A 24574-nucleotide genomic window follows, 5' to 3' on the forward strand; every position below is an offset into this window, starting at 1 on the left:
TTCTAAAAACTTTGAGTAGGGGTATGCACATAGCTGTGTAAGATATAAGCCCCCATGTTTTAAAATGCCTTGCCACCTCTGACAGTAGCCTGTGCTGCACTATCAATCAGCAAAAATAAACAAAAAAATTAGCACCCAAAAAGGACAGGGGTATGGCAAAGAAAAAATAGGAAATAGATTGTAAAAGGATTGTTTGAAATATCCCATTCTGACAACTCAGACCCACCCACTCAAAGAAAATGTTTCAGATTAGGTAAGGTAAAGTTTCAGATTAGATCATGCCTATACTAAAGTTGGGTGTAACCCAGAGAGTTTTGTTTGGGTGGTAGATCAGGAGAAGACAGGTTTCATTTTTCAAAACAACCAGTTTACTTCATATAACTAAAAGCATGTACACTGTTACACATAAGATCCAGTATATTAACCCTTGTAAGTGTGCACCCACATCAATCTGGTCATGCCTCAAAATACAGACCCTCAGTTTCTATTAAAATATCTTTCCCTCCATGAAAAAATACCGGTAGTCAATGTAAAAAGGTGAAAAGGATCATATGGTAAGTAAAAATAGAACTTGAATAGAATAGGAATAAACCACAACTTTTTTCAGAAGGTGGCAACCACTGTATTTACTTGTGTATAAGTCGACCTTTTATGACCAAAAAGTCAGCCCAAAAAAATCACCCTTGACTAATAGACAAGTCATACACAAAGAACTGACCTTAGCAATCCAAGAAATTAGCATAAAAATTGCCTGAAGTCCGTTAGGAAAACCAGGTAAATAAAACCAGTTCTAATTGTGTTTGAGTTTCGTCACTTTTCAGCGCATTCTTGGTAAAAAAAAAGTTTGAAATGATAAATTTTAAGTGGCTGAAGACAAAGTTACTGGAGCTGGTTTCTATTGTGTCTTTGGCCTGAAGGGCAGACATTTTTGCTTGCAGCTTTCAAATTGCTAATTCATGTCAAAACGGGGGGTCGAGAGCCTAGTTCAGTTGAAAAAGGGCTAAGAAATACATCAGCTGACATCGTTTGAATGGATTAAGGTTTATTACATGATAAGCTGTATGATTGGTTCTCACTTGGAATCTTTTGGAAAAACAGATGCATAGATGACGTCACCATTAACAGCATTTTACTTATTTATCATATAAAACAATTAGCTTCCATGTTGGCCTGGTGTCTTTACACAAATGGATTCTATTACATATCTCTCTACATGTCTCTCTACATATCTTTCAGTTACAGTGGGCTCTGATTTGCATATTTAATGCTGTAGGCCCGATCAAGATGTTGGACTACTTCTCTTTCATTCTCTCCTCACTTTTAACAAAAGAGTTGTTTACTTAGTTGTCTGATCCTTGCCCAAAGCTGTGGGAAGCGTTGTATTTGAGGTCACACTTTGAAGTGCTGGATTCTTTGTCTAGCTTTATGTCCAGGAAAATATGAATGTTTAGTTCTGGCACTATTGGTGACTTGTAGGTTTCTTTATTTGCCTCTTCTTTGCACCTTCTTTCAGGTGCTTGCTGTTTATGGTGCCAAACTTTCATTTTATCGAATGATTTCAGTAGCTTACTGACCTGGCAAATGCTGCTGTCTCGCGCAGTCTTGCCTGTTATGCGCAATTCTTTGAAACTCTTCAGTGTTGCTTCAGTCTACTTAATCTCCTTTCAAACTCAACATTAAGATTAAGGTTGGTTAAATGCAAGAAGATTTCATTTTCAAAGTGAATTACATGGTTAGATATGGTTAGATACTTCTCCAGTAAATGGAAGTGCTTGTGTATGCTTAAATCGTGGTGATGCAAACAAGTACTAATAAAATTCACAGCACACGGTTATATTTTGCTCTGCAGTCTTTTGAATTCTCCATGTTTTCAATACAATCTCAGAAATAATAGATTATCTTTCTGGGAAATTCCTATCTGTCTGAAGTTTACTTTTTTGACTAGAAATGATGAAAAATCCAATTTTTGACCTTGAAAACTGGGGTCAACTTATACACGAGTTCGACTTATACAAGAGTAAATACGGTATACGCAATTCAAGAGTGTACAGTAAAGCCTCTATAAACAACTTACAAAATAATTGATTAGTGCACAACTGTGGGTTGAAAGTAGCCTAATATTTTAACTTGGATAATAATAATAATAATAATAATAATAATATGTAATATTTATATTGTGTATTTTCTTTTAAAAAATAATCAAATGCACAAGAAATTATCAGTAGAGGGATGATTCACACACCAAATCTCCTCTAAAACCCTTTAGCTTTTGCAATTAAATATAATTATCATAATTGAGCATTGGGTGCAAACAAAATATTAGTCAACTCAACTTATTAGTAGAATTATACACAACAAATTTAATTATCATGTCCAAAGACCAAACTGCAAAATTAATAACAGGTATAACTTTTTGAAAGCTGCAAACTGTCAGAACATATAAGAGCCAGCATACATGCTCACCTGATGTGCTCCTTTGAGAAGCTTACCAGGAGGTTTTTTCCTGAGAACAAATTCTTTTCCATCTTTTGACAAGTAAAATGTCGGATTGGACTGCCCAGAGCTAAGGAACAATTTGTTGGTAAACAATTGAGATTAGTGATAACTCAAACCAACCCATACAGTCAGATAATTTATTTAAGGATAGGTGACTCACAAACAAGATCTTGATGTAACCTTAAAATGATCACAGCTGATGACGTAGTAATCCACTAAACCATAAAACATGACTTCAAGTAATGTTTGGGACAAAGACAGCCTTTATTGTTACAAGATTACTATAATTAACAAATATTTTCACAAATACATAAGTTTTAAGATATGCATAATTATAAGCTAATAATAAATTAATAATTAAACATATTTTTAAAAAACATAGGCATGCTATGCATGTAGAAGTTACCTCTTCGGATGGGCAGTTTGAAATGGGACACTAATATTTGTAAAAAAAAGAAGATAATATACTTTCAAAAGATTCCAATGAAAATATTTTTAGTGGAGGGCAAAAAAGACCCTACACTTCCTGAAGTCTCCCTCACAGCTGTTGTTTAGTCTAGTCACACAACTCTCTCTCCCCCCATTACAAATGAGACCGGCAACAGTAGCCTGCTTGCAGCCTAAGAATATGTTTACTGTCCTTCCTTTGTCCAAGACAAAATTCACTAACAGCTAGTTACCTCAAAAATATTCTTCCTATTAATTTTGCTGCAGAAAGTAACCAAAACTTTATCCTATTTCAAATAGCCGCCAACCAAAGATATTTTGTGGACAAGTAGAAATAAATTGAATGAAGAGAAAGTATCATATTTCAAAGACTTTCAAGTGGGCATAACATATAAGGTTAATTCACATTAAAAAGTATCATGGAGTCTCCAGAAAAAAACTTGTAGTACCCTTGGTTTTCCACATTTCCATGTTTACCACAAATGACCTCATATTCTGCATAAATCTCTATTGAACCGCAACAGACAACAAATTAACCATTTTTGATACAAGTTAGGGACTTGCATAGGGCTGACAGATTTGATAAGAAATACTCTATAGTAATGATACAATGTTACTCAATATATCCTTGAAGAAGGTAATTTAGTGTTAACAACTGGGTTGAAAACGTAAATTAGCCACTGTAAAGGGTAAAAAAGCTGACATTTCGAGCGTTAGCCCTTCATCAGAGCGATTGACGAAGGGCTAATGCTCAAAACGTCAGCTTTTTTACCCTTTACAATGACTAATTTACGTTTTCAACCCAGTTGTCAACACTAAATTACCTGCTATACTCTCCCACCGATGCAGCACCACAGTTTCTTTAGAAACTCACCCCCTTATATCCTTGAAGAAGCTTTGTATCAACCAAGCTAAATATTGCACAAATCATTATTGGAAGATTATGAGCATGATAACAAGAACTCTTAAGGCCAAGGTTTCACTTGTCACAGCTGAGATGAGGCAACAACTATAATTTGTAACTTCTGGTGCAAAAAAAGATGTCATTGAAGATGTCTCTCTTGGGTCTCACAGTTTCTAGTTATAGGGGATGACTTAAAAGGACTAGTGAAAGTCAAAAGTAAAACAAAATGAGTTAATTCTTAATTGCTGCATTCTCCATGCACTTGTTAATGATCAAATTATAGACCACAAAAGATTTAAATACTGAAGCTACAAGAACAATTCTTCAAGTTTTTTGTGCCTGTATTCATATCATTTTTCTACTAAGTTTAGCTCTGGAAATTTCGCTTACAATCACCTTGATGCTTTGAAATGCATCAATATGCAAGGAGCAATTTCCTCTATGTCACCCCTAATGATTCAAGCAGCAGTGAACTGCCCACTTGGTTGCCTTACATAAACTGAGCAAAATAACTAAATGCTGTTAAGCACTTTTTGGTAATCAAAAGAGCATGATTACTTGAACTTGATTGTTAATAGTTGCTTATTTTTGCAGATAAAATTATCCATTTGCAAAAACTGTTCCTTATGTTAAAGCCAATGAGTGATTTATTGAAGAACCTATAAAAAGCAGTGAGAATGAAACACAAAAAGAAATAGTGACAACTGGATCAACACCTTCTGAAAGAAGGTGCAAAGAAGAGGCAAATAAAGAAACCTACAAGCCACCAATAGTGCCAGAACTAAACATTCATATTTTCCTGGACATAAAGCTAGACAAAGAACTCCAGCACTTCAAAGTGTGACCTCAAATACAACTCTTCCCACAGCTTTGGGCAAGGATCAGACAACTAAGTAAACAACTCTTTGGTTAAAAGTGGGGAGAGAATGAAAGACAAGTAGTCCAACATCTTGATCGGGCCTATAGCATTATATATGCAAATCAGAGCCCGCTGTAACTGAAAGATACGTAGAGAGACATGTAGAGAGATATGTAATAGAATCCATTTGTGTACAGACACCGGGCCAACATGGAAGCTAATTGTTTTATATGATAAATAAGTAAAATGCAGTTAATGGTGACGTCATCTATACATCTGTTTTTCCAAAAGATTCCAAGTGAGAACCAATCATACAGCTTAATCATGTAATAAACCTTAATCCATTCAAACGACGTCAGCTGACGTATTTCTTAGCCCTTTTTCAACTGAACTAGGCTCTCGACCCCCCTTTTTCGACACGAATTAGCGATTTGAAATGAGCTTCAAATGTATGTGTAAAGAAATGCTCTTAATAGTCCGATCGCAGAATGGGTTTAATTAAAGAAAAACGAAATACTTCACGCGAGCAACACAAACCTGTATTGCAGAACCTTTAAATGCCCGTTACTTTTAGGAAAGGCCAGAAAGTTACGCTCCAGATATTCGTGAAGTGCAGTCTCATCGAATTTGTGCTCTAAGCGTACCTTTGTCACTTGTTCGGCCATGTTCGCCTCTCGTTTCCAGACTTCCACGGAGAGGAACATTTTCATCATGATAGCTGTCAGTCAGACAGGGACATGTCTCTGATGTCGTGTTGTGGGTCAGGTCCGTGATTTGTGGAAACTTTTATTTTTCGTGTCTCACTTTTGTTAACAAAAGTTTCCTTTAAATAGAGTGAGGAGAACGTAATCTGGTCCTTATTCACTTAATGACCTGCAAAATCGGACGACCGCGTTGATGCGAAAGTCAAATTACGTAAAAAAAGTCCAGCCTGGAATGTACGGTACCGAGTCCCATACCATCAGTTAAAATTTATTATAAATGAAGACATTTGATTTGAATTTTTTCCTCGAGAAAATAATTTTGAGAGAGGTGGGTCACGATTTTTCAGCGGCACCCTCTCCAAGGAGGGGGTGGGGGTTGGGAACAGGGCTTCAAAACCGCCTCAGGTTTTAATTGGGTGTTTGACCAGACTATCTGTTGTTCTTCACTTTGAAACACATAACGTAAAATGGCGTATCTCCAATGGTTTTGCTGACTGCAGGCATCCTTATCCTTGTAAAGAATAAGGATGAAATAGATGTGACTGTTTCACTTACTTAACCCTATAACTCCCATGGGTAACCACGACAGAATTTCTCCTTACAATATCAATACAAACTCAAGAAGACAAGTGATGAGAACCGAGAAAAGTGTCAATTAGGGATTGTAAGTTTATCCAATACAAAATTCTCAGAAGTGACATCAGAAGAGTTGCACTGCAGACAGTAAGGAGAATTACTAATGAGATCTTGGGAGTTAAAGGGCTAAAGGGGAGTATACAAGTTTGTCAAGGTGTTAGAGTGGTAACGGAAAAAATAGGGGTGATAATGATTTCCAATTACCATGATTTACAGGTTATTCTTATCTACATAAGTTGGTCCCCTTCCAAGTGCATACTGTCCAATTATCTAGGAATGAATTATGATGAGTACAGCTTCACAATCTACCAACTCCTTTCTCCAACAAGCATGACTTTACACTGTCCCTTTGATTCTTGCTCACAACCAATCAAATTAGGGAATTCTGTTTTGTTTTGGGTTTCTGTAGATTTCTTCATAATTTCTTTGATTCAACTGAGTTTCATCTCCAATGACACATTACTGGTTTTGGGCATCTCATATCAGAACTAGCACTTCATTGCATGTACAATGAAATTGCAAATGAACAATTGGAGAAAAGGAAAGCAAAAGTAAGAATATATTCTCGTCCATGGATTAATGGGGAAATAAGAAAACTTATGAATAAACAATATAAACAACTCCGCAAAGCTCAAACTACAAATTCTGCTGTTGACTGGAAGTTGTATAAAGATCTTAGAAACGAAGTACACAGGAAACTAAAGAAAGCTGAATCCATGTATTATCTTGAGACTCTTGAGAACATAAGAAATGGAAGTACAGACTTTTGGAACTTAATTGAGAAAATTAATAAAAATAAAACAATCACTAAAAAAACTGGCCCTATTAAGAATGAAGTAGGAACACTAATATTTGATGACACTGAGGCTAATACATTAAACCAATTCTTTTCCACAATTGGTGAAAACCATGCATCCAACCAAGAAGAAAATGTAAATCCTTTGTCTTATATCTGTAGAGTGACACCTGTAATAGATGTTGATTTTCCAGTAGAAGCCTTTTCAAGAAAGTTAAAATCAGTTAACCCCAAGAAAGCACATGGTGCTGACAGCTGGTCAGCAAAAGAAATAAAAATTGCTGGGATAATCTGGACAGACATAAGAAATGCAGAAAATATGAATTCTTTTAAATTAGCTCTAAAAAAGAAATCAAGATTGATGGAAACTAATAGTTACATAAAGGGACAATGCAATAACTTAAATAGGAGAACTGAAGATTTGATATACTATTGAAAGGGATTACTTTTTTAAATTACTTACTTATTAGTTTCATATTTATATTTGATTATTTATCAATAATTATTTATTAGATGATCTATATTTATACTTTATAAAAACTTTTAAGATTATGCTATTAGGTTCTCTTTTTTTAAATATTTTAGCATGTAGTTGGGTCCACATCAGCAAAAGCTGCCCTTATCATGACTTTATTGAAATAATTATGCATGCATGTATGTATGTATGTATGTTGCAATCTTTGTTTATAATTAAATCATAGGAGTAGACAAACTGAAACATCCAAGATTACCCTCAAGTCACTTATAATAATTTCAAGGGAGCACACCCCTAGACTATACAATGCATGCAAACCATGCTTGTAGTCCAGGAATTAAGGGATAACTTAAGTATCAGCCTAATACTTTTGCAGGCTAAGTCAAGATTTTATCAGGTACAGACAAAAAATTTAATGCTACGCAGTCCAGACAAAAACAGATAGCACTGAACATCTCCACAAGAGTTAAGATGGCATTTTGTCTTTTCACAAGTGTGGGACAAAGAAAAAATTCTGAGTTAGATTCCTTGTGGGGACTCAGCATTATGTCCTTGTCCCATGCGTAATAAGACGACTCACTTTAAAAAAAAAAGTTCACAGAAAATTACAATAGAGCATGAGGCTGTAACAGCTTGTGGCATACTTACACCATACATTGCAAGGGTTTCTTTCAACTGGGTAAAATGAACCAAGCATTGAAATTGATTCCTAGGAAAGTGTCAGCAGAAGAATATCTCCAGGGCACTTGAATAATGCCTCTGCCATTCTCACATTGTTTTTAACCAAGTTCTCCACAAATATCCAATGTCGTTACCCTAAGTTTCATGAGGTAAATTCTCTTAACAAAATCAATAAAATGTTGGGCACAAAGGAGATGACAATAAAGAAAAATTTTAACTAAGGCAAATTCTTTGATTTGACAACCAATCATAAAAAATAACAAAACAAAATTGGTATTACCATCAAGATATTTTGGAGTGAAAGGGTCAAAATCTAACTCAAGCAAAATTGTATAAAAAAAAAAGGAGAGAAAGAGATAAAGCATGACCCACTGAACCAAGAAAAAACACCTTCAGTACAAACTGACTATAAGAAAAAACCACATTTGTATCAAAATCTCAAAAACTCACATCTCACGGTAAGAATACTTATTTATGCCTCCCAAACATCCCAAAACCTAAGACAATTCACAGTTTTCTCTTAAAATCCTGTTAACCACCACCTTGCATCTAAAGAGAACCTGATTTAAAACAACTACCACAGATTTAATAGTAACATCTTAAATGTTCTCATCCTTAAACCTTTGGTATGTAGCCTTCAAAATGGAAGACATTTTTTCAAAAATGTTGGGGAAAAGTATACCAAATAATTTAACAAAGGAGTTCCTTAGAGGACAGTTGTGGAATTACAGAATCAGACCATGCTTGGGAAACTCAGTCAATTTAATTCAAATACAAACTACTTTTCAAAATTCATGCTTGACAGAAAATGGTTCATTTAAGACAAATAACACAAAAAATTGGTCATCCCTGGAAATGTTTGTACAAGAACTAATACAATTAAGAGGTTGATATGAGCTAAGCCTCAAATACCAGTTTGTCCACATATTTCTGGTTACACCTAGTAATTTAAATGTCTTTCAATAACTGTTTGGTAACTTTAATGGCATACTTCTTGTCAAATACACATAGAGCAAACATTGTCCTCTATACCTTTGTCTTTATCAATAAAATAATGAACATAAAACTTCAAAATCAGTTAACCCACAGAAGTCCTTGGATTTAATGAGTTAAGTAAGTGGCCTTAAATAGAAAACACATCAGCCACGCTCTAAAATGCAGCTATACCCTAATAATGCGATCAAATGTGTTGACAGTGTCCAGCAGTTGCCAGCTGACATAAATCAAACCAACACATTCTTATTCATATCAAACAAACTTAAGCATCCAAAAAGGGTGAAAACCATAGTAAATTGCTTTTGTGTAATCTGGAATAGCATTAAATCTGTTTACTCCTTTTCTAGAAACTTCATCCCAGTTATGACAACTGCAGTTCACATAAACAGCTTCGTGTCTGATCTGAAGAGGATAAGCCGATGAAACGTGAGCTTCAAGAATGTGCAGTAGTTTTCAATTCCGACGGAAACAAAAAATGACACAATCGTTTCGAAGCAACTTCACAGAAAAACGCAAAATTTAGGACGATCATTCTTATCTATAACACGAATTTAAAGGAAGGAGGTGCAAGTCGGCTATTTAAAGAACAATTCCAATATAAGGGCTTAAGTGCGTTACAACTTGTTTAATTCTAAATCGCTAATGACACAAGTCAACAAAACGCAAACCATGCTCGTTTGCTCAAACGAAGCTCAGCCAGGCGCGGTAAAAAGTTAACCATTTCCATGAGCCAGTTGGTGTTGCTCAACAACAACCGGTATAGAGCACCACATAGGCAGTAAACACTAGCAAGCTTACTTTTCGATCACGCGATCTGATATGCAGTATAGCCACGCGCTTTCGGCAAGTTCCATAAAGGAGTTCTTTCTCACGGTGGCGTAAATTGACCTTACGAGCAAGTATATAGATTTTACACGTTTCTTGCTTACAGATATAAGACTTTCACAATAAAAACTTTCCAAGTTACAATCACACGAGCGTATTCGCTCCTCGCCCGAACAGATTGTGCGCTACTGAACGATAAAACCTTCTCCAGGCGTTAATGGTCTTACTCGACCATATCCAAAATCCTGATGTAATTCCAACGATCAAGAACATCAAGTACTTGACCATAAATACGGTGAAATCCGGTTTGTCATTAACAATCGGGTATTTGGGACAATCCATGTCTTTCATGTTATCAATGCACGCTTGTTGATGCTTCCAGCCTTCAAGCCATGATTGCTCCCACTTTTCACGATTTGCCTGCTCATAGAACAAACAACCTATTACTGAAATCGCGGGCAAAGTGTACAGAATGGAAAATACTCCGATACGAATCATTAATTTTTCGATTTTCTCCCTCTTGCTGTAATCGTCTTTTAAAACTGATCTCACTCGAAACAGCGACACAAATCCGGCTAACAGGAATGTAGCTCCAGCAAAAAAGTAAATGAACAGGGGAGCCAACACATATACCCTCAGCGCATTTAAATCTGAGAGTCCAACAAAGCAAACTCCGCTTAGCTCGTCGCCATCAACTTTGGTCATCAATAAAATCGCAATTGTTTTAACGGCAGGAATCGCCCAGGCTGCAAGGTGGAAAAATTGTGCGTTTGCCTCGATAGCTTCTTGACCCCATTTTAGTCCGGCCGCAAGAAACCAAGTGAGTGTAAGAATAACCCACCAGATTGAGGATGCCATGCTGAAGAAATATAATAGCATAAAAATTACTGTGCATCCTTCGTGTTTAGTTCCTTGCACAAGGACGGAATGACCATGTTTAGATTCCGTGCAAGATAAAGAGTCCCCAGCAGTGAATCCAATGATGTAGGAAACAGAAATCATGAAGTAACAACCCGATAGAAAAATAATAGGTCTTTCAGGGTACCGAAATCTCCTCATGTCAATAATAAACGTTAAAATTGTAAAGAGAGTTGATATGCAACAGAGAATCGCCCATATTCCAGTCCAAAGACGGGCAATTTTTCGCTCCTTCTCATCAAAATAGATGTTTTCGCACTTTGATGCACAGTTCTTCTTGCCAAAGAACATGTAGTGATCGTTATCAATTTTTTGCTCCTCCGGACATCGGAATGACACCAAACTAATGTCGATCGGAGCCTCCGTCGAGTTGTGTCCTTGTGGTTGTTCCTTAGAAGGCACTACTTGACCGTTTCTACCAGTTGTGTTCTTTCCAACACAGAGAGCCTCGCCTAGTTTTGGAAACTTCTCGCAACGCAAAGACTCGGGCCACGTGAAACCAAATTTCTTCATAAGATCTTCGCATCCATCTCGCGCACTGTCACAAAGTGAACGGCATGGAGGAACTGGAATACCGAGAAGAGTGCAAATGGGGGCATAAACCGAACATAAGAAGAAGGCCAGATCCTCCGAACAGCCGACTTTTACCAGTGGGAAAAACTGATGAACTTCGAGAGCTGCTTCCTCTTGTGTTCTGTGCTTTAACATGTTTGGAAATATTGTAGTGTTGTACGGTAAACCAATGCAAAGAGGTATCGTAACAGACTCACATTTCTTTTGGCACAAGCAAGGCAATAAACAAACCCCAAAGATCACGACGGGGAGCAGCAATCGTTCAAAACGCGTACCGTAAGCGACTCCGACCATGTTGAACAGCACAGTTGTACTAACGCAATTCAATCTCCTCTTTAAAGCTGACCAAGACTACGCTCTTAGTTAATGACCTAGTACGCTTTCCTGAAAAGAATTGTCAACGAAATTAGCATGCTTTGGCTGTCGAGAATGTGATTGGCTGGCGGTAACAGAAGGAGACAATCAAAATACCAAACAGGATCCGATTGGCTTAAATAATATGATCCAACTAATTACGAGTCAAACAAAACGTCTCTACGTAAAGGCCACCGGATATTCAATCACTCCCAATGAATATCTTTAAAAGCTTTACGGTGTACTTTTCACAAATATAATTTACTTGCAGAGGCATTTCACTTTTCACTCAGATATCATCAAACATTTTATCAAAGGTACTTTGCAAAAAACAATACGACAAAAACAAAGAATTCTCATTTCTATCTGAAACGAGGTATTTTGAATCAAATATTCATCAAGAAACCCCTTGCTGTTTTCTTATTATTTACTTTTCAATAAGGCATCTGGAATTCGTTTCTTACTGACGCCTATCGGTCACGAAATTAGAAACCGGCGACATTAAACTCTGCAGGGAGTAAATTGCTTTCAGCAGAGTATTTCAGTTTACACTTGACAAATCCCTTGTCTAGAGTAAACAAAGTTCTTATATGGTTTTAACCACGATACAAGATTCTTTATACTGAGATAACCTAACATCAGATAACCGGTTCGATTCCAGTGGAAAGTTTTGCTGTTTTTGAGAGTACATTTCCTGAGGGTTGGGCGTTCTTCGCATTTTTTTACCGTACCGCACTTTCGGCGTTTTCTTTACGCTCTTTGTTCTTCGGTCATTTTTTATTGAATCTATTTTTTTTACAGTCAGGAAGAATATGTTTATCTATCTCCGGTATATTGATGGCAGCGAAATGAATTTTGAGTTCAGTTTCCTAAACAAAGTACGGCAAGAAGTTAAGGTATGAGTGTTCATGATCTTCATGACTTCTTCCAGACTGCAGGCAACGCAATAAACTACTGGTAACAAGCCTAACACTCAACTAAACACCACCTTCCGATAAACACCGCACTAAATTAAAGGAATGTGACGTTTACTCGAGGAGCAAATTGAACATAAAGTACAGAATTACTCGGTAATCTACACTGTCAGATCCCACCGTCCTTGGACATTCATATCATTCATATCGAGACAGTAAATCTTCAAAAGAAAGTTTGTATGTCACCTAATTTTCAAATGAGTTACAGTATATTGTGCTACTTAAATAACGCTGACCTCGAATTCACTTCAGACACATCCGATAAATTCATGTTGCTTGTGAAACGATCTCAATGTCCGCTTCGAGCTTAATCCTCATAAAACGGACTCAACGTGCTGCTGTCAAGCTCAATATACGCGCCAGTTGACTAAACACTGCGTCGAAAATGCTCAATAATATCTAATAAACATTGCGGCTTTTAATAAGTTGAAAGACGCACAGGAAATGTGTGCTGTTCATCAGCCGGGGGTTTGCATTGGGAACAACTTAACCCGAGGTCTTGGATACCTCTTAAGGCCTCCACTTTGGTTAACTATCATCAACTATCATGACCTAGAATTGTTTTGAGGAATTGAAAGAGTCTGAATGAAAGTCACATCGATAGATTGAATTGTAAAAAATAAAAAGCCTCACGTTTTTACTTCTTGAGTGTACTTGGCTTTTGGACGGCATGTCAACAGAATCATTGACGCTCTTGCCTTCTCAAAATTCATTTCGAAACCAATATTTTGCAGGTAGCCGGAGTGATTTGTGTGAACAAGGAAAGAATTGATAAGTTATTCATCACCTTAACATTGTAACTTAAGTCTTTCCTTCAAGAAGGCTGCCCAGTGGGCAAAACAACGTATATCTATGAAAACCAAAAACTCACAAAACCTCACGAAAGCGTTACCGTGCCCATGTGCAGAGATAGGAAAGTCCGGACCGCGCTAAGAATCAATCAGGTTGATTAGCGTACCCTTTTGGAAAAAAATAAACATTCGTATTAAAAATCCATCAAGTATTACGACTCTGCTCGCCTCTGGTAACATATACTGTATTTCCTCGGTTAAGCGATTGAGTGCTCAGTTAAAATTTCGGCTAAAAGGAGGGGCGGCGCTTAATCAAGAGCACGCTCTCAATTCTTGTGACATACATAAAAGAAAAAAAATACATGGATCCTGTTCGGCTCATGGATGATGTAGTCATTCCATGAGATGTAGGGTGAAAGTCGGGCGGCATTATGGCACACACTCACCAGTAGGAAAATCGACTCTTATTAATTTATTCATTAAAAATTGGATTAAACATTGAAATCCAACCTCCCCCTGCTAAATAATGGTTTTGTTCCAAAATATCTGCCAAGCTTTAGAAGGGACGAGAAAGGCGTAGATTTTTCCCAATAACGGTATAAACTTCATGGATGAACGCCATATAAACGACAAAATAGCGGAATGAAATCTATAGACGACCTATGGGTGCGGCTTACTTGACGCGCTTTCCTTACTTAGGGCACTTTCCTTACTTAAAGCGCTTTAGTTACACGCGGTGCTTTACTCTCAAGTGAGATAAGCACCTGAGGTAAGTAAGGCATCTCGAGTAAGTAAAGCACGGGAAGTAAGGAAAGCACCTCAAGTAAGGAAAGCACCTGAAGTAAGTGAAGCATCTCAAGTAAGTGAAGCATCTCAAGTAAGTGAAGCATCTCAAGTAAGTAAAGCATCTTAAGTAAGTAAAGCACCTTAAGGAAGGAAGAACCTTAAGTAAGTTAGCAACTCAAGTAAGCCTAACCAAAAAGTCGCCTATATAATAATATACCATTCCGCCATTTTTTCGTCTATAAATGGCATTCAGCCATGAAGTATATAAGCGGCACGAAAATGGTCTGTGTTTGAACTCCTTTGTGGAGTAGAACACTGAAATGTTGTTAAGCCGGGAACGCTGACGGCGAAAATGGACATCGAAATCCTAAACGCTGCTAAGCGGGACGATGCTCAAAGTGACACCGTAAAAGCTTCGATGGTTTAAAGACCTTTAAGCCGACGATATCAATCGACTGCGGACTATTTGTTCAATAGATTTTGCACGATTACCTGGAGTGAAGCTGCACGAAGATGGCCTTTTTTTTCCTTTCCATAAAATCCTCTAACATTCCAAATAACTTTCAATACGCCGAATATACCAATTCCCAATTTTTTTCATTCAACTACCTTTTCATTCGCTTATCCAATTCCGTTCCATGAGCGGCCTCACGGAAGCCTTTGATGCAATAAATGGATGTTCTTGTTTTTACTTGACAGATACTACACGGTTGGAGATGTCGAGGTAAGACCTTCTTCTGGGATACGATGACTATGAAGGAAACTTCTTTGCAGCGTGGCTATGAAAGTCAACGTGACGTAAATTACTCGCGCCTGTCTCCTGATGAGATGCAAAAATAGCTTTACTCTCGTGGAAATTGTCCTTGCCACACCTTGCCAAATCTATATACAACTTTACTTCTTGCCTCTATCTCGTCTAACTGTTGGCTAAAGTTGACGATTCGAAGTCCAGGTGAGCTGGGGGTTTGAGCCGTGTTATTCTAGCAGACCTTATCCAATGATGACCTTTTTTAAACTTATTTTAGCATGCGATCCTACGCTGCGGCTATATTGAAAACCACAGCTGATTGGATTGTGGTACCTCATCCTCTCGTATGCAAACGTAATGAAATATACCATTAACCCTTTAACTCCCGAGAGTGACCAAGGCAGAATTTCTCCTTACAATATCAATACAATGTCAAGAAGACAGGCGATAAGAATAAAAGAAATATCAGTTGAGCAATTGTTAATTGATTCAAAACCGAATTCTCAAAACTAACATCATGAGAACTGTATAGCAGACAGCAAGGAGAGTTACTTTTGAGATTTAGGGGTGAAAGGGTTAAAAGTGAAAATTTTGAGTTATTAAAAAGAATGTTTTGTCTGCCAAAAATTGGGAAAAAATATGTGTTGGGGTAAGATTTACTTTCTTTTTGACTTATAGTACCTGTCTGTTAAAAAAAAGCAAAGAAGAAATAACGGCTTAACAAGGTGGGAGGTAAACCATTTGTTCGAGTTTAACTTGAAATCCGTCCTCTCTAGTGATTCTTGATGGTCACGAATAAAGCAGATACTGAGATTATGAATTCGCGCTCGAACGATATTTTTTAAAAGTTCTGAAATTTGCTGAACATCATCTTAACGTAAGCGATAAATTTACATGCACGCTAATGAATAAGATCAAGAGAATCTATTATCTCTCGGTAAGATAGATACAGGAAAACACGTGGGTACTTAGTTTGAGATGTGAAGCATTTCCGCAATCTCCTTCGTGCTCTAAGTTTGCTATGGGCAGGACGAGAAGAATCAGGCCCGAAAAGTTCTGCTAATCTTGAATATATCATTGAGAAATAAGGAGTTATTGGAAACCAACAATAGATTATCGTTAGTGGTCTCCAAATTACGCTCCACTTCATTTCGTCAGAGAAAGACTGAATAGACCTCAAAATCACTTTTCCTTCTCACTAGAAGATATAAAATCTTAACATTAATCACCAGTCAAAGAATAAATATTGTCAACCGTCAACCGTCGAAGTCCTCAAAGACTGATCGTTAACCGTCAAAATAATAACGAATAAACCGTCAGAGCTACTCCCCCATTAAGACCCTGCTATTAGCCGACGCTGTGTTTACTGCCATGCATGCTACTAGGCTGTCGTGCTAGCACCTCTTCCTCTGTGGACATCTTAGCTTGGGTTCGTTGGGATCCTGAAAACATGCACGACAAAGGTAGGCTAGTTTTAAACAGTTGCAGTAGTTGAAGTAGTTTGTACATTCTCTCTCTGTTAGAGCCTATGCACTCAACCAGTACATGTCTCATTGATATCACTATTAAGCCTCTCCATACCATGGACAAAGGCCGGTTCATTGAATGGTATTTTTAGATCTGTCTAAAGCATTTGACACTATAAATCATGACATTATGCTGCATAAGTTGCTTTCCCTCGGTTCTTCTGATTCTGCGGTTGTATGGTTCAAGTCTTATCTGTCAAACCGGACTCAAAGCATTTGTGTTAATGGTGTTCTTTCTGAACCCCAGTCGATACAGTTTGGTGTCCCACAGGGCTCATTACTCGGTTTATTACTTTATATCATCTATATTAATGACTTCCCATCCATTGTCTATTGCTATCAAATTCAACTTTTTGCGGATGCACTCTGCTATTCTATAGTAGTAGTTCCAAGGAAGAAGTCGAGTCTTACCTGTCTGCTGATCTAAGCAACATCATAAGCTGGGTAGATAGTAACTACCTGTTCCTTAACTACTCTAAAACTAAAGTAATACTTGTGGGAACAGATCAAAGGCTCTCAATAGTTGCAAATTTTAATGTTTCAGCGTTCGACAAGACCTTTAGCGGGGTCTCTCGGAGTTATGCTCGATCCAGCCCTCTCTTGGAGTGATCACATCGACCATATTGCTTCCAAAATATCTGCTAGGCTGGGAATGCTGCGGAAAGCTGACAAAATAATTCCTCCAGAGGCCTATATCGCACCCTATGACTCCATGATACTTCCTGCGTGCGACTACAGCTGTGTAGTCTGGGATGGCTGTGGAAAGACAAATCAGGACCACCTAAACAACTGCGAGCAGCTCGTATTATCAAAGGGCGTAAAGAAGAAAATGCGGAAAAATTGTAGGCAATTTCACACTTGCCTCCAAGTGCTTAAATGTCAACAAGGTCTCGCGCCAGCCCATCTTTTGAATTAATTTAGTTCTTCCTCGCAAATATAATGTCTACAATACCACATATAGAGACCTTTTGCGATTACCCCAGGCTAATATCTTGATAGCTTAATATCAAGGTTCCTTTCGCAATAAAGGTGCAAGGACGTGGAATTCTCTAACTAGTAAACTGGGAAACATTACTTCATTGCCTAATTTACAAACATTCCTCAAACTTTAATTATGTAATTGATGTAATATACTTTATAATGTAACGGATATCGTATATCTTAAGTGTGAATTGTAATTTGCGTTGTGAGCTTCTTTTGTATTTTATATTTCTAAATACATTTTTTTTTACTCAGTATGTCCTAAGCAGGCCCTCATTCAACCATCTTAAAGCTGAACTGGGCCAGCCTGCTTATATATCACTAATCAATAGATAAATAAATATATATATATATAATCCAAATCCCGATGGAACAAGTCTCCACCATGAAATCCCTCAGTGTAATATTGGTTCATATTAAAGAAATTTCTAAAAAGATTGCAGCGGCTTAAGCGCCATCAAATGCAAAAGGAATATTGTAGTGTGGGGACGCTGTTCAAAGATACTTTCTCAAAAATTACAAAAGCAACAGAACCGAGCAGCGTGTATCACAACCTTCTCTAATTGTGATTTGTATTTTTATTTGAATAAAGTAATTATGATCTATAACACTGTAAACAGCCAATAACCGAATTACTTAAGTTCTCTCTTTTATCCGCGTACAATGTCAGATATGCTAGAAGCAAGCTTTCCATTCCACACCCGCGCACTAATTATTATAAACGCAGTTTTAGTTATAGCGGATCTGTGTTATGGAATAGGGTGCCCAAAGAGATAAAACAATCGAACCCCCAAATGATTCCAAAATTAAATTAAAAAACTACACTTTCCAAAGCGAGTTCATTAAGCGCTATGTTATGCATACACAGCATCCTTCGTGCCAAATCAGATCCCAGTTCTCTCACGGAATGCAGTAATTCTCTCAAATTTTCTTCGCTTCCAGCTAGTGGCTTCGTAGCTCAGTTGGTAATAGCGTTGGTAGTAGGTATTTCGTGAGATCTCTTGAATTTTGATCGTCATTGAATGTTGGAACGGATATCGATTGACCAACGGGTCGGCTACGAACCGACACAGACTGGGTATGGATCTTCTGAGTTTGAGTACGAACCGACTAAGTAAGAGACGTCCGTGGGTACGAAACGACTGAATACGGTTGGTACAGTTGATGGTACAGTTGGTGGTGAAGCTGGCGTAGTTCGAATGTAACTCCAGTACTGGTGTAATTAGTACACTTGGTGTAGTTAGTGGCTTTGATGCACATGGTGTACTTATTATTGTTTTTGTGCAGTCCAGGTAGTAATGAAGTGTGCATTTTTTTAAACTGATGCTGTGTAGCCCATGAAGTTCACGTGGCCAGTGTAGTCGATGTAATTAGTTGCAGTTCCGGAGCTTTTTGCGATTAGTGTAATCGGTGCAGATGGTGATGTTAAGTGTAGTTCCCTTAAGACGTGTTGTTGGTGTTATTGGGTTGGTTTATGAAGGAACAGTTCGCGTAGTTGGAGTAGCTGATGCAGTTAGTTTAATTTATCTAGTTCTGTGAAACTCCGATAGTTGGTGTAGTTTGCGCCTTTGTGACGATTGCTGGTTTTGTATTTCGACTTATTCAAATATCGGTTAAGTCAAGCGTAACTGCATTTTTTTTAAAGTTGTATTCTTTGTGGAGTTCAACGTTTGGTTTAGTTTATATCGTTGATGCAAATGGTATAGTTGAAACAGTTTAGTAGAGTTGCAGTAGCTGGTTCAGTATGCCTAATCGGAGTTGTTGTTGCAATTAGCATAATTAATGTAATTCGTGTTGTCGAGGTTAGTTTGGGTAGCTCGTGTAATTTGCAGAGACGATGAAGTGTGGTAGAGCTGAGGTAATTGTCGTGGTAAGTACATTTAAAGTTCCTGCTGTCTTTGGTATAGTTCGCTCATTTACAGTAGTTGTAGTCCGTGCAATTTAGTGTAGTTGCAGTAGTTGGTGTAGTTGGTGTAGTTGGTGTAGTTGGTGTAGTTGGTGTAGTTGGTGTTGTTGGCAAAGCGAATCCAGTGGATTCGGCTAGAAAAGTCTTATGCAGTTCCATCAATTGGTGCAAATTGCACATTTGGTGCTCTTGCTGTTTTTGTGAAGTTCGTGTATAGAGTAGTAGTTTACTGTTTATGCAGTAACTGATTCATTAGGTTTAACTGATTTAATTGATGTATTCTTTACTTTGGAACTTTTGATGATTTTGAAGTAGTTTGTGTATTTAGAATAAGTGGTACAGTTGGTGGCATTTTTTTTTTTGCAGTAACTTGCATTTTGACCCGGGGATAAATTCAAGTGAAGGAAAGATTTTCTTTTGTGAGTTGCAATTTAAGCAATAGCAGAAAAGAGCCTTGAAAACATTTAGGCTTCAACTCGAATTCATGCGTTTCAAATAATAGTTAGGCACTATTAACATTTATAATAAAGTTCGGATATAACGCGCGCTGTCATTGGTTGAAAGAGCGTGCTCTATGAGAGTATAGAGCATAGAGCTGAGCTAAAGCTGTCACACCATCTGTCAATTGTACTATGTTCGAGCTTTTCCAGGACTTCTTTTTAGCTTTTTTCCGATAATTGAAAGTGAAATTTCGGAACTGAAGCGAGCCGACAAGTAGCAACAGAAGAATCAAACAAAGGTTTGTAAACATACCTGCCGCCGTAATTTACGTTATTAAAACGTGAGCAGATACGAAAATCCTCAAAGGAAAAACAAAATAAACATTCCGAGTTTTAAAGATTTTCGCGCTCAGTTAGATCGCAAGCTTACGTACGGTAATAAAAATCAAATACAGCTAAACACTCGTATAGTATATAAAGTTCAGTGTTCAAAAACAAAACAGAACAAAACAGAAATGATGAAAAATTTAACCAAACTGGCATAATTGCTAAAATTCATACTAATCATGACGGTGTCTGAGCAAATATGATCATGCTGAAGTTCATCGCGGCTCGCTCATCATGGCGATCTCCGGTCATCACAGTAAAGCAAGCCTCAGAAACTACATCGGCCACCCTTCGATATCCTTTCCGATACGTTGAGTGGAAAGTCACATCAGTCACTGCAGCCGAGTTTTGCGGCGCTATCATCACGAGCGATCTTCATGTTCCGGTGAATTCGGCTGTCGTTCACTCAAAAAACACTCGCCTTGAACAGTTTGTTTTCTACCTTGTCATGTGAAAAAACTCGTGTGTTTTTATGAGCCATAATTCGGCTGAAGTTCACTGAACATTTCACTTCAAGATTCTGTATTAGAGACTTAAAAACTTCAGGCAAAAGTGTTGACTTGCCGAACTACTTTAGTTTGTAAACTATCGTAGAATGTGAACTTTGATGGTTTTTGAACTTTGATGGTTTGACACTTTTGACAGCTTTAGTCTTGTACATCCAATCAGATTATTTGAAGCATTCTAACAGGGATTCCGATTGGCTTATTGTAGCGTGCTTTATGAGGGTATAGAGCATGCTGACGACACTGTTGTTCGCTTTGGAAATAAAGCTTGTTTTGAAAATTGAAAGTAATGCTTGGGTAATTTAACGGATTCTTTATTATAAAACAAATAGAGAAGCCTTGACTGTGCTCTGTTCTGTTATAAAGCACTTAGGAAGCGGCTAGAGCACTCAAGAAGTGAGAAGAAACACTCGACTACGTCTCGTGTTTCTCCCTACACTTCTTTCGTGCTCTAGCCGCTTCCTGCGTGCTTTATAACAGAACAGAGCACAGTCAAGGCTTCTCTATTTGTTAATTGGAAACAAAGCAATTTGTTGGGAGGAAGGCAAATTTTAGTGTGCTCTTCGCTTCCGTCATGAATCTGATACCAATGTTTTAGTTTGGTGAGCTACATGTTGACCTGCCGGTGGAATTATATGTAGGAATGATCTCTACAGCTCAGCAGAAATTTAAGAAATTGCAGAAAAAGTTTGTGTATTTGTGTACTTCAGTGTAGCTGCGGTAGTTTGTCTAACTGGCATAGTGTATTTGGGAGAGTTGCTGCAAATGGTGCTATGGAAGTGGTTTAGCGTATTAACAGAAGATCGCGCAATTTTTTTGATCGATACAATTTGTTGTAGTAGCCTTAGTGTTTGAAGTAGGTTTATTCAGTGTTGAATGAATGAAAACTTTATTTATCCATGGTATTCATCATCACTAAGAAGTGCTATCCCAAGGAGCCATACATGAAAACTATGATAAATAAAATAACACTATAATTTGAAGAAGCCAGCGCATACGAACTTATTATAGACCACGCGTGAACGAAGCCCTTCAGGGACAGGGTCTTTCATACTAAGCAAGTTACCAATCTTTAAAGAAGAGAAAACCAGCTTGATATCCAAATCATTGCAATAGCGCCTAATACAATGGCGAATCTTTTTCTGGGTGAAAGCAGAAAAATGGCCTTTGTAGGGTAGCTTAAAGTAAAACGTAAGTGAAGTGGTGGGAAGGGAACCCCGGGGATGATGATTGCTTTGGGTCCCAGTTATGTAACGGTTTATAACCTTTTCGATTAAATGGGCAGGGAAAGATTCTTTTTTAGAATATTCAAAAGCTCAGTAATATCCTCATGAAACCCTAAACAGGTGCCATTAATCTTGTAGGCCTTATCAACGACAGTCTTAATGAGACCCACTTTGTAAGAATACGAAGTGAGGATGAAATAATTGGTTAATAACCCTGTGAAAGGTTTCTTGGGCTATTTAAATTAAATTAATTAAATCAAATTAAATACATTTATATAGTGCCATCGTTCATTAAGTGTCCATGGCGCTTTACAATATCCTAAAAGCCATAAAAATTGAAATCTTAGGAATTAAATAGACTATAACTACAAGTAAAAACTACAAATCAAATGCACGCTTAAAAAGATAAGTCTTAAGATTAGCCTTAAAAACTGCCTCTGATGATGAAAGCCTGATCTGGAGTGATAGTTTATTCCAGAGCCTTAGTGCCGCCACGGAAAAAGCCCTTTCACCATACGTTTTAAGATTCGCTCAAGGCTCATCAAGCAACCTGTTGAAGATCTTAGTGTGCGACGAGAGTCATTATACTTCAATAGGTCTTTAATGTAATTTGGGGTCAGTTCATTTGGCCATCTTATCCATTTAGACAGGTTGGACACTTTTAACGATGTGATGTAGTTTGTTTTCAAAAACGCTGCTTCAATTTTGAGAAAATAAAAAAAAATCTATTTTTGCTGTCGGCGACTTCAAAAGAGCCAAAATTTTAGACGAAATGGGTCGTTCTCAAAATTTCGCCTGCATGCTAAAGGGAAGAAGGAGAGATAAAATATTTTCCGATGCGTCAGTTCATAGAGGGTTTTGCTTCTAGTTTGGTGGTAAATATTCAACTTAGCAGTAATCTGAACAGCGAAAAATAATATTTTAGAACTGCTTTATTCTTACCAAAAGAAATTTATATTTTGGCTGAAAGTCGCGATTAAAATTTTAGGCATGTGCTACACCTTGGTTTACCCTGAGACTCAAGCCATAAGGCCTTTAAACATTGTACTAAAACATATGTAAAAACTGGCTTGGGTAATTCAGTCTGCGCTTCACATGAACCCTCCGAAGTTGAACAAAATTTGGTTGAGGCCCCGTCCACACGTATCCGGATAAATTTGAAAACGGATAAATATTTATCCGTGTTCAAATTTATTCGCGTCCACACGTTGCCGTTTGTGAATCGTTTTTGGTGTCCACACGCAAACGTCAAACAATGCCGTGATGAACTGAACAAAATGTGCAAAATTGAACCACTAAATGCTAAGTTTGAAGGGGCCAAAGTAACTTCTGTTGAAACAGTGTTTAAAATACATATCTCTGATTTCCTGAAGCAAAACAGTGACTTAGAACCAATCACAGATAAAATCAAAATCAAAATCAATGGTGATGGTGCCAGAATGACGAGAAATTCAAATTTTATTTTACTTTCATTTTCTTGTTACGTCATCGTTTTCAAATCGTTTTCAAATTTATCCGGATAAGGCGCCCACACGGAGACGCTTAGCCAGCGTTTTCAAATTTATCCACTCTGCAGAGCGTTTTCAAATTTATCCGTTTTCGGTGCGTGAAAACGCCGTTTACGAGTGGACGGAGCCCGTAACCGTATGAATATTTATCCGTTTTCAAATTTATCCGGATACGTGTGGACGGGGCCTCAAGTAGCGGTTTGTTGGTGTTTACTGCGGCTTGCCGCTACTGCCGAAAACTTAACTCGCATGAAATTATTAACAGATTTGTGTTTTAAAAAAATTACCTTACTGTCTTACCCTTTTTTTGGTTGACTTTAAATTTGTCTCGGGCAATTTGCTCCCTGGTTATCCTTGTTTCTTCTTCCCAAAATTATGCTCAACGAACTCGAAGCAGCGAACCCCCTAACTTCACCCGGGAACTTCAGCAGTCGAGTATTTTATCGGAAATATTGGATTCGATCAATCCTTTCTTTTCCATCCAATTTTCACATCTTGTACGCTTTCAAAGATTAAGCTTTCATAAAGCTCAAAATAATTTGCAGGTAAACGCTCCAGTTGTCAAGGGCACATTTGTCTTAAATTATGTTGTAGCTGTGGAGTTGCGTAACAGAACAAAATTATTCCCACCGGGAGGGTGTAGAGAAACAACGACGTGAAAGGGACCTGTTTCCGTTGTTTTCGATTTCACTTTAAGTGAATATTTTATAATTCTCTTGCAGCCTTTTCTTCGAATTTCGACTTTCCATCAGGCCATACATAATTGGGTTTTTTTTTTGTTTGTTTTTTTGTTTTTTAATACGGTGTTCTAATCTACGACTCTAGACATGTTCGCAATACCATTTTGCTCGAATTAAAAAGGAGAACAAAACAAGGGTCTTACAAAATTAAACTTTTCACAAAATTAAAAAAAAAACAATCGACAAACAAGCTCTTGAGTTGAGTTTTCTATGAGACTTTTGCTGTAAAGCGCTGTACTCTTTACTATAATTATGCCGATGTTTATTGGTTGACCTTCATAGGCAAGTCTTTGAGACAGGCAAATGTTTTGACACATCACAGATATCGTTTAAACAAAGCGCGATTTAAAGTTTTCCCTGACAGGTGCATTTTTTGCCTAAGGTGATCAAC

At 37.5% G+C, this 24574-nt stretch overlaps 2 protein-coding genes across 2 annotated transcripts in view; both read right to left on the minus strand.

Annotated features, from left to right (window-relative positions):
* Positions 1-5372, minus strand: part of LOC131773880 (acyl-CoA dehydrogenase family member 11) — a 52014-nt gene extending 46642 nt beyond the window's left edge. Inside the window, 2 exon segments of the mRNA XM_059089846.2 lie at positions 2464-2563; positions 5244-5372. Of these exon segments, the coding sequence (XP_058945829.2) occupies positions 2464-2563; positions 5244-5371 (228 nt within the window). The 5' untranslated portion in view covers position 5372.
* A 3210-nt stretch (positions 5373-8582) lies between these two features.
* On the minus strand, positions 8583-11694 carry LOC131773939 (frizzled-2-like). Its single transcript, XM_059089917.2, has one exon. It carries the CDS (start codon positions 11602-11604, stop codon positions 9964-9966), a length of 1641 nt encoding a protein of 546 aa, XP_058945900.1. The 5' UTR covers positions 11605-11694; the 3' UTR covers positions 8583-9963.
* Between the last annotated feature and the right edge of the window lie 12880 nt (positions 11695-24574).

This window comes from Pocillopora verrucosa, chromosome 13 (genome assembly GCF_036669915.1).
Source record: "Pocillopora verrucosa isolate sample1 chromosome 13, ASM3666991v2, whole genome shotgun sequence".
Classification (NCBI taxonomy): Eukaryota; Metazoa; Cnidaria; class Anthozoa; order Scleractinia; family Pocilloporidae; genus Pocillopora; species Pocillopora verrucosa.

Coding starts and splice junctions, on each gene's coding strand:
- LOC131773939 (XM_059089917.2), bottom strand. CDS start 11,604: ATGGTCGGAGTCGCTTACGGTACGCGTTTTGAACGATTGCTGCTCCCC.